We start from the raw sequence: 14,765 nt of genomic DNA on the forward strand, positions 1-14,765 counted from the left end.
TGTGTTCTGATGAGGTTAAAGATCTTTTCCTTCTAATTTTCATAGATATTATGCAATGATAAGAGCAAAATAGCAGTTATGTTTATAGTGTGTAAAACATGTAAACACCCTCATTACAAATGAGTCCAGAAATCTGTTTGGATACAAAGATCAGTATTTGCATCCACTGATACAATCAATATTTAATATTCTCAGGAAAAAAACAGCTAAGAGTATTTTAGCTGGGCATATCCAAGGCTGCAGTCTGGAGTTGACTTAAATGTGGTCTGGCAGGAGGTTTGGAAGTATAAATCCCCTGTGCAGGACTGTCTCCGATGATCATGGTAACCATGGCAAAAGATTCTTTAAGTTTCCTTCTTCATGGGGCCAAAACTGTATCTAAGAAACCACAATCTTATACCTTCTCTTAGATTAGAAACAGAAAATGCCTATCAGTACCTTCAACATTAAAAAGGAGTTGGATTTTAAAACATGCAATGTTAAAAAGGAGTTGTGTTTGTGAATACTTTTAAGGTAAATTTCCTAGGGCATTGCTTAGCTAAGTATTAGACTTTTGCAGGTGAGGGATTTGTTGCTTCTCAGGCTCAGCAGTGAAAGAGCTCCATGAAATTCTTCTATCATGATTTTTTAGAATATTGCCATTATATCAACAATCAATTCTTATTTTTTTTCCCCTGAACGTACATAGGCCTATTCTATCTGTATCTCACTACTTACCAATAGAGCAGGGAAACATGCTAGTGTTTCAGAAACGTTTTTTAAGGTTCTAGATTTTGAAAGGCTGCCTGGGTAGAGAACAAAACAAAACAAAATCTCACCTTCACCATAAAGTACTCTCTCTTCAGGGAGATGCAAGAGCTTTGGCAAAGGTTGAGAGACTGGACCTGTTTTACAAGGCCAACATATTACGGAGCAGCCAAAAGCCCCCTGCAATGCACAACTGCTTCTTATTTCCTCCTCTGTTGCCATACAGTGAAATTAAACTGCTCAGAGTCCTGGGAAGATGCAAGGGGTTTAGCACACAGAACTCAACCTGCCTGATCATCAGTCATCTCATGCCTAGTCTTATCCTTAAAATTCAGCACAGGCATGAAAAGTAGCAGGACTGTGGTTCTTTCTATACTAATAAACCAAGTGGCTTTTAAAAAGCTATAGGAAGATGTTAAACTTGGACAATGACACACTATGAGCACATTTCATAAATGATTTCCAAAGAATGTCAATTAAAAAACCTTTTGTGAGTGAGAAGGAAGGGGATTTCTTCATTCTTTCATGCTACTTATTTGAGTTATTCCATTAAGTTAACCCCCAGATATGTAATGACTTTTCCCTATATTTATGTATTTTTTCCCCACCACTTTACAGGGGGATTAAAACTTCTTTTCCTGTGTTGTTCCCTAATTACATCAATGCAGCATTTGTTTTTTAATTTTCTCTACCTCTTGAACTACTCATGACTATTCAAAAGAAAGGTCAAAATACAGTAATAGAAGAATGCCTCAACATCTCCAGAGGCTGAATATCTCAACACAGCATATTATGGTTGAATTTTCCTGTAAGTCTTACTTTAAGTCAGATATATTTTACAGCCTTATTGCTTTCTATATTTTTCACTTATGTAAGAAATAAAGCACTCTAGGCTTTTATTTCAGTGACTTTTTTTTCCAGTTTGTATCAATTTTAGATCTTTCTAGAGGTTCAAAGTTCATGCAATAATTCACTTTATTTTCCCTTGCACTGTTTTCAGCATTTACCTTGCTTTAAATGTCAGAGCCTTTCACTTCTGTTACTTTGATTTCCTTGCTGCATCTCTTCTCTGCAAGCTGTAACTGATGGTGTATTCTGGTGTGGTCTCCTTGTCTTTTCCCACTTTCAACAACCCTTTTCAAACTCATTTGTATCTTCTAACAGTTTTTTATTGCAAAACCCACACCGACCACTTCTTGTTTTTTGTAATGTTCTTTTCAGAGGAACTGCAGCCTGCTTTACATTGGCTATGAAGCCTCAGCAGTCCCAATCCCTTCCACGCAAAGGGATTCCAATACCTCCTGTTGCAGCATGATGCTCACTGACTTCCTTAATCCACAAAGTGGGTTTATTCAAAAGCAGTGCTCTGACTTGACTGTGAACATTTATTCACATCAGATGGGATTCAAGGAATGCTTTGATCGATTACACATTATTCTCGCTGCCATCAACGAGATGTTCTGAAGTGTAAGTTACTTCAGAGAAGCACCTACACGAAAGTCTGACTTCAGGTTTTAAAGACAAGCAACAAGCTGCTGCAGTAGAAGATAAGTAAGAGAATGAACTTACAATAAAGAGATGTCTGAATTTCTATTAAGACAGGACAGACAACAGAATAGGTTTTCAATACTTAGAACATGTCCAATACAAATACAGAAATTGTAGACTGGCAAAATTCAAAGAAATAGTATTTCTTGGAAAGTGAGGAATTCAAGAAGAGCTTTTGACCGTATTTATTAATATTTTATTATTCTGAAGTGAACAGAATAGTGTATTTTTACAGAACTGGATGACGATTTCAGTTAATATCAGCAGTTGAGACTATGACCACTGCAGAATGGACAACACTTAACAAAACAACATTGCTCCAGGTGCTTAATGATAATAACATATATTTGAAGTCTCACACTTCCACTTAACATGCTGCTACTACTTACATAAAACCTTTTAACAAGTGTTACAATGTGTACATCAAACTTCCTCCAAAATTACATTTTATAGGAATTGTACGCTCCATTTTTAAAGCACATAATTGAACTGGTAGAATAAATGAGCTGACATTAAGAAATTGTTTGAAAACTATGCACTATTCCTGAAATGATTTACCCAAAATGACTGTAATTACAGAAAGAATATATTATGACTGCATTATTTAATTCCAAGCCATGATATCAGTTATAAAATTAAACCCATTTGTTACCCCCCAAAACAATGGCAGCAAAACTGTTCTTCTCTCCTGAATCCCTATTTCCCCCCATACAAATCCATTAACTAGTGGGGAAAAGAGGAAAAGAGGACTGATTAACAAGAGGAAGACAGTCGTAGTAAGCCTGTAAGAGCAAGGAAAGACAAGAAGAGTAAGAAGGAAGAAGCAAAACAAATGATGTATTTGTGCTCCTCCTTACTATGTGAGAAACTATTAACTCTTCTACTCCTTAACACCAAAGAATATTTTACCTGGACATTTTTCTACTAATCTTATAAACTTGGAGTGCTTTTCTGATAATTTCCAATGAAAGCAGATTTCAGATGTGAAGGTTACCATCAGTACTTGAATAGAAGGGAGAAACATGAAAGACAGCAACATGTTTAATTAAAAATAGGTAAGATAATAAAAGCCCTGAAGAAATCAGACTTACAAACACCAAAACTGTAGATGAGAAAAGAAAAAAAAAAGTTACCATTTTTAAATGTAAAAGAAGCAGTGTACTTAATATGGTATCTGGACATTTATTAGTCAGCTCTAGGGGGCAATGCTTATTACATTTCAATAGTTTATAGAATTTGTGTCTTCCAGTCACTTCAGTATCACTCTACACCTAGAAATTAAGATTGATACACTGAACAAAATGAGTAATAACTCAAATTTAACCTGACATTTGCTAAAAATACATTTCAATGTATTTTTAACAAGTGAAACTGAGACTGCAGAACAGTGATGAATATTTCTTCATGAACAAGTGTATGTAAACAAAATTGACTTAATTCCCTCCACAGAGTGAAATACAGTAGACAGAAAACCATTTTATCAAAGTATGTAGGAACACAAGTCTCACTCAGCAGGACATCCCATAACATTATTGAGAAAGTTGTATCTCAATTATTTTCCAGTGGAATTCTTTTTACTTTTTTTAGGGTGTTCAAAGGAATTGAAATAGTCCATAAAAAATGTACAACTTAAGCACATTTGTCTGGAGAGTGTTGTTGTCTATGTTTTCACCATGGCTGATGAAGAAGCTTGGAAACAGGTCAGCTGCAAGTGCATGCTGCTTTTGAATTTGTTTAGCAGCTCTTCTAGTAACCTGTAAAGGGAAAACAGTTACAACTTTAGAAGATTCTGGAAAGGGAACAATAACTGCAAGTTTTGATTATTCTGTCTGTGACTTCAGGTACGCTGTCTGTTTTTCTTGTGTAGCTGAATTGCAAATTTGGGTTCTCAGCCTTGTCTTTGGAAGGTATTTGTAGATTTCTCTTAAGTATTAGGACTGAAAGATAGGAGATATTATGACTGTTCTAGGAGAAACATTAATTCACCACAATCATGTTGTTTTGTCCCTAACATATAAACTGTGTATGAGTTCATTTGGGGCTATAACAGCAAATGATTTACATCTACCCAGCTGTCAAGAAAGTACCTGGTGCAGTGGATAGTATTTATTATAATCCACAAACTATAGGTGTAGGAGCAATGGTGTTGATGGGCCTGTTGTAGAAAATATTGATTGTAACACTGGAGATGCTTTAAGTTGTTTTACAGTCTTGGCTGGGTGTTTTATTTTCTCCTTAATCTAGGGAATAATGTGATCTCTCAACTTTCTGCCCTATTTCAAAAGCAATCCATTTAGGGCAGATATTGAACAGCCAGTAACAACAACAAAAAGTATACTGTATGTTAAAAAAACCAAACCAGCCCAAGAATAGCAATTTTAACCAAAAAATCAATATCTGCTTCCTCAGCGGTTCCTCTGGAAAAGGATCATGTCCACAGTAATAATTTAGCATCATAGTAGTGACTGTGAATGAACACACACAAACAGCTCTCAGTTTGAGCACAAATGTGTTATTTTACACAAATACATGTAGATTACACTGAGCTGCTTGGAACTATGACAATTGCCATGTAGTGACGTGGGAAACAGAACAAGTTCTGCACTGTCTGGGGCTCAAAACACTGAGGCAGATGTAATAATGATGCAGTTCTTGATTCTCATTTGTCTCATGAAGCTCAGATGCTTGAGACTAAGTGAAAAAAAAATTTCTACAGGTGTTTTGGAAAATTTGAGTTAAAAGATCTCTCCTTAATCTAAACTGATTTCTAACTTTAATAAAGTATAGGACCTAAGTAAGATGAGGAGGTATCTTGAGATTTGTTGTGGCTAGCAAAGAGCAGGTTTGACTACATAGACAGAGGACATCTGGAAGAAAGCACATACCACAGACCATGAACTGCACAGTCTATGTGTCTACAAAATATTCTAAATTCTGACTGTTAAGTGCAAACTGATTTGATGAAGGAAAGTACAATGAAACCAATCTCTAGTTCAAACCATCTATACTTACACTACTCTACTCATTAGAAATCTGTCCTAGTTCTACTCTTTATTATGCTGTGGTTGTAAAATAGACTATCAAATACCAGGCTGGACACAGCAAAGCAACCTGTTTGTCAAAGGTCGTTGTGGTGGAAAAGAAAGAACCCAAAATTCCTCCTGCTGATGTTAAGAAAGAGCCACAAACCCTCCTTATTTGTTTTTGAAAGGAAACACGCCGATTTTATGAGTTCCCCATACATCAGCTTGCAAAAGCCTGAACTTTGCTCTTGGCCATTTTCTTAATTGCTACTAAATTCAGTAAAATAATACAATGGAACTCACAGAAACCGTAAGATTAACAAGGAAGGCTAAAATAGATGATACTTCAAGAAAAATACAAAGCTACTCTGAACTGATAAGACTAGGACGGGCAAGCAGGATATGACACAAAGCCATTGGCTGTTCTGGGGAATTAAATAGGCCATGAACAAGGCAAGGACTGAGCTTACTCTTAAGTCTGTCCAAAAAGGCTTCTGCTCTGTAATTCAGAAGGGTCAAATACAGTGGAAATTAACCCTTTTATAACAAAGTTTTCTTACAAAAGTAAAAGCAATGGCTCCAAAGACTATAAAGGAAACAAGAGGGTGCATTGTACTCACTTTCTGTCAGTTCCACTTGAGAGCTGAGGCAAGGCTTCCAAAGCTTGCTTAAAGCTTGATCTGTAAGGAAAACAAAAATACCAATATTCTGCTAGAAAAAGACTTAGCATTTACACTTTCTAGAAATCCTACAGAGAGATGCTATATTTTATCCATCCTTTTTTTCAATAAATTGACAAAATATTTACCTGAGACCTGACTTCCATATGCAAATTGAACAAAAATTAGTCATGGGGTCAAGCATGTATCTTGACATTCCTAATGTGATGTACATCAGACATCAACAGGAAATGTTTAATCAGCAGCTCATGGAAGACTGTCACATCCTGGACTGTTCAAAAATTAACAAGTAGTGGCCAGCCTGCCTTCTGCCTAAAACTAGGTGACCATCAGTGTATGAAGAACAGATAAAACATTGATTTTGTCTCTCTGTGTTTAGTAGACCACACTGCATTCTGCCTTACACAAGGGTGTCTACAAAAAGTATTACAGTGGGTTTGCATTGAGGTAACATAGAGTCATAGAATATTTTAGGTTGGAAGGGAATTTAGGTCCAACCCTGATCTCAAAGCACGGCCGATTTCAAGGTTAGAGGTAGTTTCTTTGGGCCATTATCCAGTTAAGTGTTGAGTAACTCCAAAGACAGGGTTCCCATCCTGCTCTGGGCTACAGGAGATGAACAGAAATGAGGTAACAATGCAGGACCTGCACAGATAGGTAGAATCTTGTCAGCAAAAGATTATTGTGGTGACTTATGGCAACTACTACTAGTTACAAGTCCAGCAATAAAAAAGAAAACCTCTATGAAGCTCTGGTTTTCAGGGTTCACTATACTTTGCCCTATTACAGACAATATAATTTCGATTTTATCCAACCTGAGCCAGTGCCAAGAAGTTTTCTTTTAGTAGTTTTACTTTTAAAGGCCTTTGTCACTATCAGAATAGGGAAGTGAGTACTTTGAATTGGAATGCAGTGACACCAGTGGACACTATGTGTGACTCTATGAAGACACATTAAGACTGCAATGTCTCCTACAAAACTGTTGATTAGGTAAGATGATCAAACTACCACCTGCAGGGACATATAATGCCAATCTTAAAAGAAGTGAAGGTATTTAAAATAATGAATGAATCTGCCCGTATCCAATCCCCACCATAATCACCTAGAAATTTCAATCAGCTTGACTCAAAACTGCTGAGAGCCATCATAGCCTGTTTTTTACATGCCTTGGCTGCATCAACCATTGATGGTGCTAATGCTTTTCCTCCTCCCTTTATATTAATGTGTGCGAGTGTCCCCCACGCTATTCATCTTTGGTCTTGCCTCAGTGAGAAATGATCAATTGCTGAAAGCCTTTTGAAGGCGTTGACTCTAGGAGACAGTGTGAAGCTGAATTCCCTTTCCCTGATATGGTGTGTGGAGAATGAGCAGGGTATTATATAAGCCTATGGAGAACCCTAACTCTCCATATCCCCATAAGAGGACTCTGCCAGTATCTGGATCTGTAGACCCTCTGATCAATCTGGAAGGTTATGTTTTATGAGACTGCTGTGAAAAACTGGATAAAACTCATCAAGATCTGCTTGTGTCTCACTTTAGCATAATTATCCTCACCAGCTGTACTGCTGTTAAGAGTTTTACAATTTGTTTTTGGTGGCAAATATTAGTGTGTGTCTAAAAGTCCAAGTAAAAAACAACAAAAAACCCCTATTTTCTTTCAACTGATAAAATCTTGCTAGGCATCTGTTTTTTGTATATTCTATTTGAAGCAAAATTCCTTCATTCTAAATTTACATTATGTGTTTTCGCATGTTTACCAAGGATTCCATTACACTGCAAAAAGTGACATTATAGCACATCTTACTTGCTTTCAGGTGTTAGGTATATGGCCACCGTATCCCTCAATGCACAGATTTCAAGTTTTGCCTAAAGACAGAAATACAAATATTGAAACAGTGATACAATGTCCTTTCACCAAGTGGATACAAGTATCCCAAAACTTCACCTTTTTGAGAGGCAAATACTATTGCACGCTGCCCTTGTAAGCAGTCTTGGCTTTTAACAGTTTATTTCCTGTATTCTTTGTTGCCATGCTACTCTGTCAGGAGACTGCTCAAAGGAACAGTTTCATACTTTTGATTCAAGTCAAACTGTTTACATGTGTCACAGTCAAAAAACACTGGTTTATCTCTTAATAACAGTAATGAATCTTCTATTCTGTTTCACCTTTTCTGTACTGTGATAGAAAGATAGATGCAACTTTTTTTTTCTTTTTTTAAAAATTAAATACAGTGAGCTTAACTTCTCACAGCACTGCTTAGCCAGGGAGAAAGGAAACACAAAAGGACAAAAATCTGCCAATACACATTTTGCGCTTGGTTTTTCTGGTGAATTAATTTTTTCCATCAGATGAGGAAGCAGAATGATTGTACTTTGTTTCTTTTGTGTCACCTGGCGGGCACAAGAGCTTGGGGATTTTATTCCTGCACTGTAGTGTGTGCCCAGGTATCAATTTTAACTTAGGCAAACACTGTGGAAGAGACTGAACTCATAGATTAAACAAACTGCACAGATCATCCATTGGTCTTTGAAAAGCAAGCATTATCATCAAAACTTTTATATGAAATAGAAACATTCTGCAAGGGACCATGAAATAATTTCACTTAAAAATACAAAGTGAACTTCATTAAAATTAACATTCTGTTCTTTTAAGCATAAATATGAAATTTAATCCAGTCAGACATTACAGTAACAGATCTACATTTACACACAACATTAATATTTCAAAACAAAACTTTAAACAATGCAACACAGACAACTAATTCCACACCTAATGAAAGCCTTTGGCTTTTAGGTATCTCCCTCATCCCTCCTCTAGGTAGGAAGACCGGTAAAATTTATGCTTTTTTTAGAGCCAGAACTTTCTGGCACAAAATATAACATAGCCACCACAAATTTGATACTCATCAGAAATGCTTTTCTCAATGCACAATATTTTACCTCTTTTTGTACAGTGCTCCAAGCTCAGGAGTTGTGGACTTTTTGAAGTCCTATGCCTAAGGTTCTGGAGTATTTTCGACATTTTAGGAGGTACCAGTACCCCACTCTCAAGTACCACAGCCTAAGTAAACCTGGGGGAAGGGCAAAACTGTGGTCATGGGACGTGGGAATACAGAGTGAGGCTTGAATGACAAGTTTTTGTTCAGCCTAGCAAGGCTTAGATGACTCTCACGCTGCTGCTGTCAGACAGGATTTTCCATGTTCAGAGGAACAGAAAATGACCATGAGTGACAAACTTACAGTAAGGAGAGAAAAGCCTTTCAATTACAGACTTAGGCAGCAAGTCCTTACAGTGGGTTGTTTAACCAGACAAAAGGGATATAGGCATAGCTTTGTTGTTATTCATGGATTTGGTTTAAATACGGAGTCAATCTTACTTGGCTGTGATCTTCCTATACTAATTCTCTGTCCAATGCCATTACTAGCAGCAATTGGAAAACAAGGCTTGCCACTGGATATTATTTTCCCATCATAATACAAGAATGCTGTCATGTACAATGAAAACAGGGAGTTTGCTCTTTTTCTGTTACAGCCATAGCAATCTGACTCAAAGGGATTTTTTATAAAAAGGTGTTTTTCTTAGAGTCCTTTAAAGCTTACCCAATACCAAGTACAACTACCAATCTAGCTGTAAATAAAGACAGCAAAGCTATTCTGCCCATGTTACAACAACATGGTATTGTAGAGAGAGTAAAACAAACAAGTGACTAATCCTGCAAAGCCTTACAAGATCCTACTGCATCTTGTTATAGAGATTTTTAAATCTCAAAATATCACTACATTGTTTTTTTCTTTTAAAGTGATTTTTTATGTCAGGCCAAAGACAGTATTTGACAACATTTCAAAGAGATACCATTATGATGCTTTTTATCTCATAGAATACAGGTAGCCTTTTTAATGATAACACAAAGATAACCCTAAAATATATAAACCCAAGAACCAGTATCCCAAAGGGTATTCATCCATATATCTGAAATAGGTTGTAAACTAATCCTTTTTATCTCCTTGCTTTCACTGCTACATTAAATTGAATACTCAGATTATACCTCTGTCTGTTATTCTCAGTTTTCTAGATTCAGATGTTTGACAGCACAAAGTATTCAGGTACCTGTAAAGCTCCATTTTTGCTGAAGGATGAAACACACTGCATCAGTCGACTCAGTTCTTCAGAGACTGCTTCTACAACCCTTGACATTACCCGAGGAACTAAGTCTTTGGAAATGGTAAACACCTAAGTTTAATGAAAGAAGAACCATCAGCACAACACCGGCATTAACAGAAATATTTTCAATACTAACATTTCAATAAAAAAACATAAACCTCTTTGACTGACAGGTCTCCTTCATTTTTATCAATATACTAACAATTCAAAAGAAAGTAGAATATGGAGGATGTCTTTTGATGCTTGCCCTGTGCTTTGACCAATCCCCTCTGTTAACAGCAAATTTGGCTATGTGATTTGTGATAACCTTCTTGCTATACCAAAAAGCAGCTAAACTTCAAAGTATGTGCTTTTGGTTGATGGATGCAGATAGTCAGATGGCTGTAGACAGACTGCTGTCTTCTTTATAACACCTTTAATTCAGACTTATGTATCTGACTGACAGTTACACATTCAGCCACTTTTTGCCCATATATTTTGCTGTTTCTTCTAGACTCCTTTATATTTGACCACTGTTGAGTGGCTAGTGTCGTTATTCTCTATTGCAGAGATAAACATTTGACAGCCTGTGCGAGCATGAGGGTGTCAACAGATTTTCATTTGGATTCTGCCACTGCTGCCATTTATTACTTCCCTGGCAAAAAAATTTAAACCTTATTGGTTTTCCCATTTAATAATTATTTTAACCACTTTAACCACTTATTTGTATAACTTTTAAAAGTTGCACATTCAGAATAGTAACTGCAACACAAAGTTATTAAATCTATGCTTGCTGCAAAGTATGAAGAGACCAATCTTCCTTAAGGGGAGTTTTACAGAAGTGAGAAATTGTTGTGGATTTAAAAAAAAAAAGAAAGTATGATTTTTCTATACAGAATTTGGGAAAATGCAGGCCAAGAGGTTGGAATATAGGAGGAACTGAGATTATAGGTTAGACACCCCAAACTTGTGTCAAAGCTTAAAGGTGATGATAAAGCTGCATTAAACTGCACAGGGCTGGGAGAGAAGATGACACATAAAGCTAGAGTGGTGTATGTAAGCTTAAGTATGTGACTGGAGTGGTACAAGAAGGAAAATGAGATGTAGAAAGTTTTGAAACATTTCCCCAGTTTCTGCTTTGAAAAATTCTAAAGAATTAAGTAGTGGATTGTTTTGCTGGAATACCTTTGCTTTTACACAAAGTTTAGATCCCACGTCTGACAAGGAAATTTAGTAACCGACAGAAGATATTAGATATACATATGCATAAAAATCAACAAGGAAAAAAAAAAGAAAGAGTTTTCAGTGATTTAAATAAAGAATTGTGTAGTAGGCATCCCATAAAGCTGATCATTCCAAAAGGCAGGTCTGCACCACAGGCCAAGCACACTAACCCTATAAATGTCAGCTACCAGCTGTTACCAGTGCTGGAAAGAGGTCATCCTATTCAGCACCAAACACTGCTGATCAATTCAACACAAACATACCAGGAACATGCCCAAAGATCTTCTACTGAGAAGAGAATATTTCTGCCTGCAATGAGTACTCTTGAAGTTACTTTACAGAATCCAGGAAAAATAATTGTCAGCAAGGGTGAATCATCACAAATTTGCAATAAGAAGCCCTTATTTTGATTTCAGCTAAATTTGTATTCAAAGGTAAAGAAACAATTTTCTTTTCACTTCAATCTATCCTTGATGTTCATCTGATAGTTAGTTTTTGCTGTTTCGAAATACAGAAACTTGCTGCCTTGCCAACTAAACTTAAACCTGACCCAGCTTAACAGAATTTCACCAGTGGAAATGGGAGTTTCGTCTTGACACATGTTCTCATATTCCTGTATATTTCACATCTAGAAATTTATGAGGCAATGCTATTTAGGCCAGAATCAGTATCAGTCTCAATGAAGACAGCACAGCAATGCACCTTTCTGCTGCAGCATTTTAAGTATGCATATTTACAAGCCTAGCACAATAAGTCACTAATTACTTGGATTTTTTTAGAGCAGAACTTCTAATTTCCATTCTAATAAATTTTCACTACACTGAAAAACATTATTAAATTTGATATCATGTTGGTATATGTTTTTAGTGTTTTTTATTCCCTCATTTGGAAGCATTTGGTAAAATCACAATGTTTCTGTGGAAATGCTTCTGCTATAATTTAACACTAAAATAGTATAAAAAAAATACTGCAAGTCAAATTTGAAGTTCCTGAAAATATTTTAATATGTACGAATCCTTGTAATTTAAGAAGGAATAAGATAAGTAAAAGCCTCAAGTGAATCTCATTATATTTTAATTACAGGGAAAAGGTAGAGCAGCCATACTTGTGGTATTTTGGAAGGTGAGAGTAATATTACTACCAATGCTTCTACCAGGAGCAACAGTAATCTGTTAACATTCTTGAGGATTAGGAGTGATTATGTAAAACAGGCTCTAACTTAAAGAACCATAGAAAATTCCTGCATACAATCCAAAAGGCTAAATAATTGCAGCCCCTGTGAGCTTATTATGTTATAAGCAATGTTTTAACATGCACTCCCTAGCCTAGGTAGCCATTACCTACTTAGGTATTTCAAGCAGTATTTGTGCTTACTAAGACTATAAAACTTTCTGTGTTTAGCTTTCCTATTTCCATTGTATGTAGAAGACTGACATATACTGGCTTTTCACTCTGAGTGGCATGTGTTGAACATTTCCTTCAAGGTGAAACAGAAGTTAATTTACAGATGTTTTGGAAAATAAAGGTAATCAGAGAAAGAGAGCATCATAACTAGCTATATATCTATATATTATCTGCATGGAAAGGGAGAATTTTACTTTAGCATTTGGCTTTCCTCTTTATCAGATAATGTAGACAAAAAGGTGTAATGGAGTGTTAGAGAGGATAAACAGGAACTACTCATCTCCTTCTGCCCATAAAAAAAGTTATCAGTTGCCTAACAGGTTGGCTAAACCTAATCTAAAACACATCTATATGAAGACACTTCAATAAAAAAAAAACCAGATTTACCAGCAAAAGTACACTGAAATCATATGAATGTAAGCATGAAATAATCTGAAGTTTCTCCTCACCTCTGCATGCACAGCAATGATATTCACTAATGCTTCTTTCAAGTAGTTTCTGACACCTGAAACAAGAGAAGCAAAATAATTACTTTCATTCTGTTGTCTCAACACCACCATAATATTCTGCTGTTCAATACTGTACTTTTTATTTTCATTTTTTACTATTACTTTTGCAATCAGAGGCAGAAAGAGAAAGTTCCATAGCCACACCACCAGACTATTTCCTTTTTCAAATCAAATGGAGAAAGGCACATTTCCTTACAGCAGAAGGTTAAAAAAAGCCAGTAGGTTCCTGTTTTAGTATTCTTCTCTAGCAAGATAATTTCACCAACTTTGCAATTTAATAAAAAAATAGTATTATTAAAAATACATTCTGGATGCTTTGCTAGAATACACACACCATAGCACAGAACATGCACCACAGTTTGATAAGTTCTAAAGAACAAAGTCAAGAGGTTTTGTTTGTATAACAGTCTTCAAGATCTTACTACTTTATCAGCTTCTCTATCTGTGAATTATTATAGACAGGAATAGCGAGGTCTCTTGTTTATCTGAAAGCGGTTCAGAATATATTACTCATGGCAGTTTATAGGAGAGGTCATGCCTTAGTAGAAATTTCCTTTTGGGTAAAGTGGAGAAGTCAAATAAGCATTTTCTTGCTAAGCTCATGAAACACTTGTCAATTTACACTAAGAAGTGAATTCTGAACAGAACATCCAGCAGCATCATTCTGCTGCTGTAATTCTGTAACTTTCCCAGCCTGTACTCCAGTCATATAGGTTTAAAATAGGCAAAAATCTAAAGTTGCCTCTCTTGTTTTTATGGCCAATTCACTCTGTAGGCAAAGGAAAATTAGAAAGCATTCAACTCATTAAAGAATGTATAAATGCTGTAAGTACAAAGTCACGACAGAGGGTTAGTGATCCACATGACCTCAACTTCTGATTTTGATTAGTCTACCACGAGTCAGAGAAAGTGCAATGACCCCATCCCTCCTTCAATATATTCCATCAACAGTAAAATACAAGAATCATGGACAAAGACTGGTGAGACCACACAGCTCAGAGATCACAGTGTGATTACAGCTAATGCTATAAAAATTACAAAGTGAACCTTTAATCAGTTCTTCCTACTTGCTCCACCTTTCCTTAGATAACACTGATGCAGAAACTTAGTCCTGCTACAAAAAGCAGCTTTAAAAAGGGTTGTCTGAGATCATCAAAATGAGCTACTCTGTGAAACGAGTGGTATCTTACTACTGCCACCTCAGTCATGCTCCCATCTTTAACCACTGATGCCAGAACTTGCCTCAGGATCTAAGAAGGTGACACTTTTTCTTTGTTAGACAATTAGGGATAAAAGTTTTATAAAAGCAGGACACAAGGATGACCTGTCCTTGACAGCAGAGGACTATCTTGCACGAGGAACAAGGATCTAGGATGTGCAATGGGATGCAGCCTGGACGTCAGAAAAATACAAGCCTTTCTCCATGTATTCCAAAACATCTCTAGTGCCTTTTCTCTTTACATCATTATTCTTCCCCTTGAAAATCTCA

At 36.2% G+C, this 14,765-nt stretch overlaps 1 protein-coding gene across 1 annotated transcript in view; it reads right to left on the minus strand.

Annotated features, from left to right (window-relative positions):
- Positions 1-2,460: 2,460 nt before the first annotated feature.
- Positions 2,461-14,765, minus strand: part of EXOC2 (exocyst complex component 2) — a 127,652-nt gene continuing 115,347 nt past the window's right edge. The window contains exons 24-28 of the mRNA XM_038161872.1: positions 13,217-13,272; positions 10,107-10,229; positions 7,803-7,864; positions 5,939-5,998; positions 2,461-4,049 (exon numbers count right to left, since the gene is read on the minus strand). Coding sequence (XP_038017800.1) covers positions 3,956-4,049; positions 5,939-5,998; positions 7,803-7,864; positions 10,107-10,229; positions 13,217-13,272 — 395 coding nt within the window. The 3' untranslated portion in view covers positions 2,461-3,955. The remainder of the gene's footprint in view (positions 4,050-5,938; positions 5,999-7,802; positions 7,865-10,106; positions 10,230-13,216; positions 13,273-14,765) is intronic.

Source organism: Motacilla alba, chromosome 2 (genome assembly GCF_015832195.1).
Source record: "Motacilla alba alba isolate MOTALB_02 chromosome 2, Motacilla_alba_V1.0_pri, whole genome shotgun sequence".
In the NCBI taxonomy this organism is placed as follows: domain Eukaryota; kingdom Metazoa; phylum Chordata; class Aves; order Passeriformes; family Motacillidae; genus Motacilla; species Motacilla alba.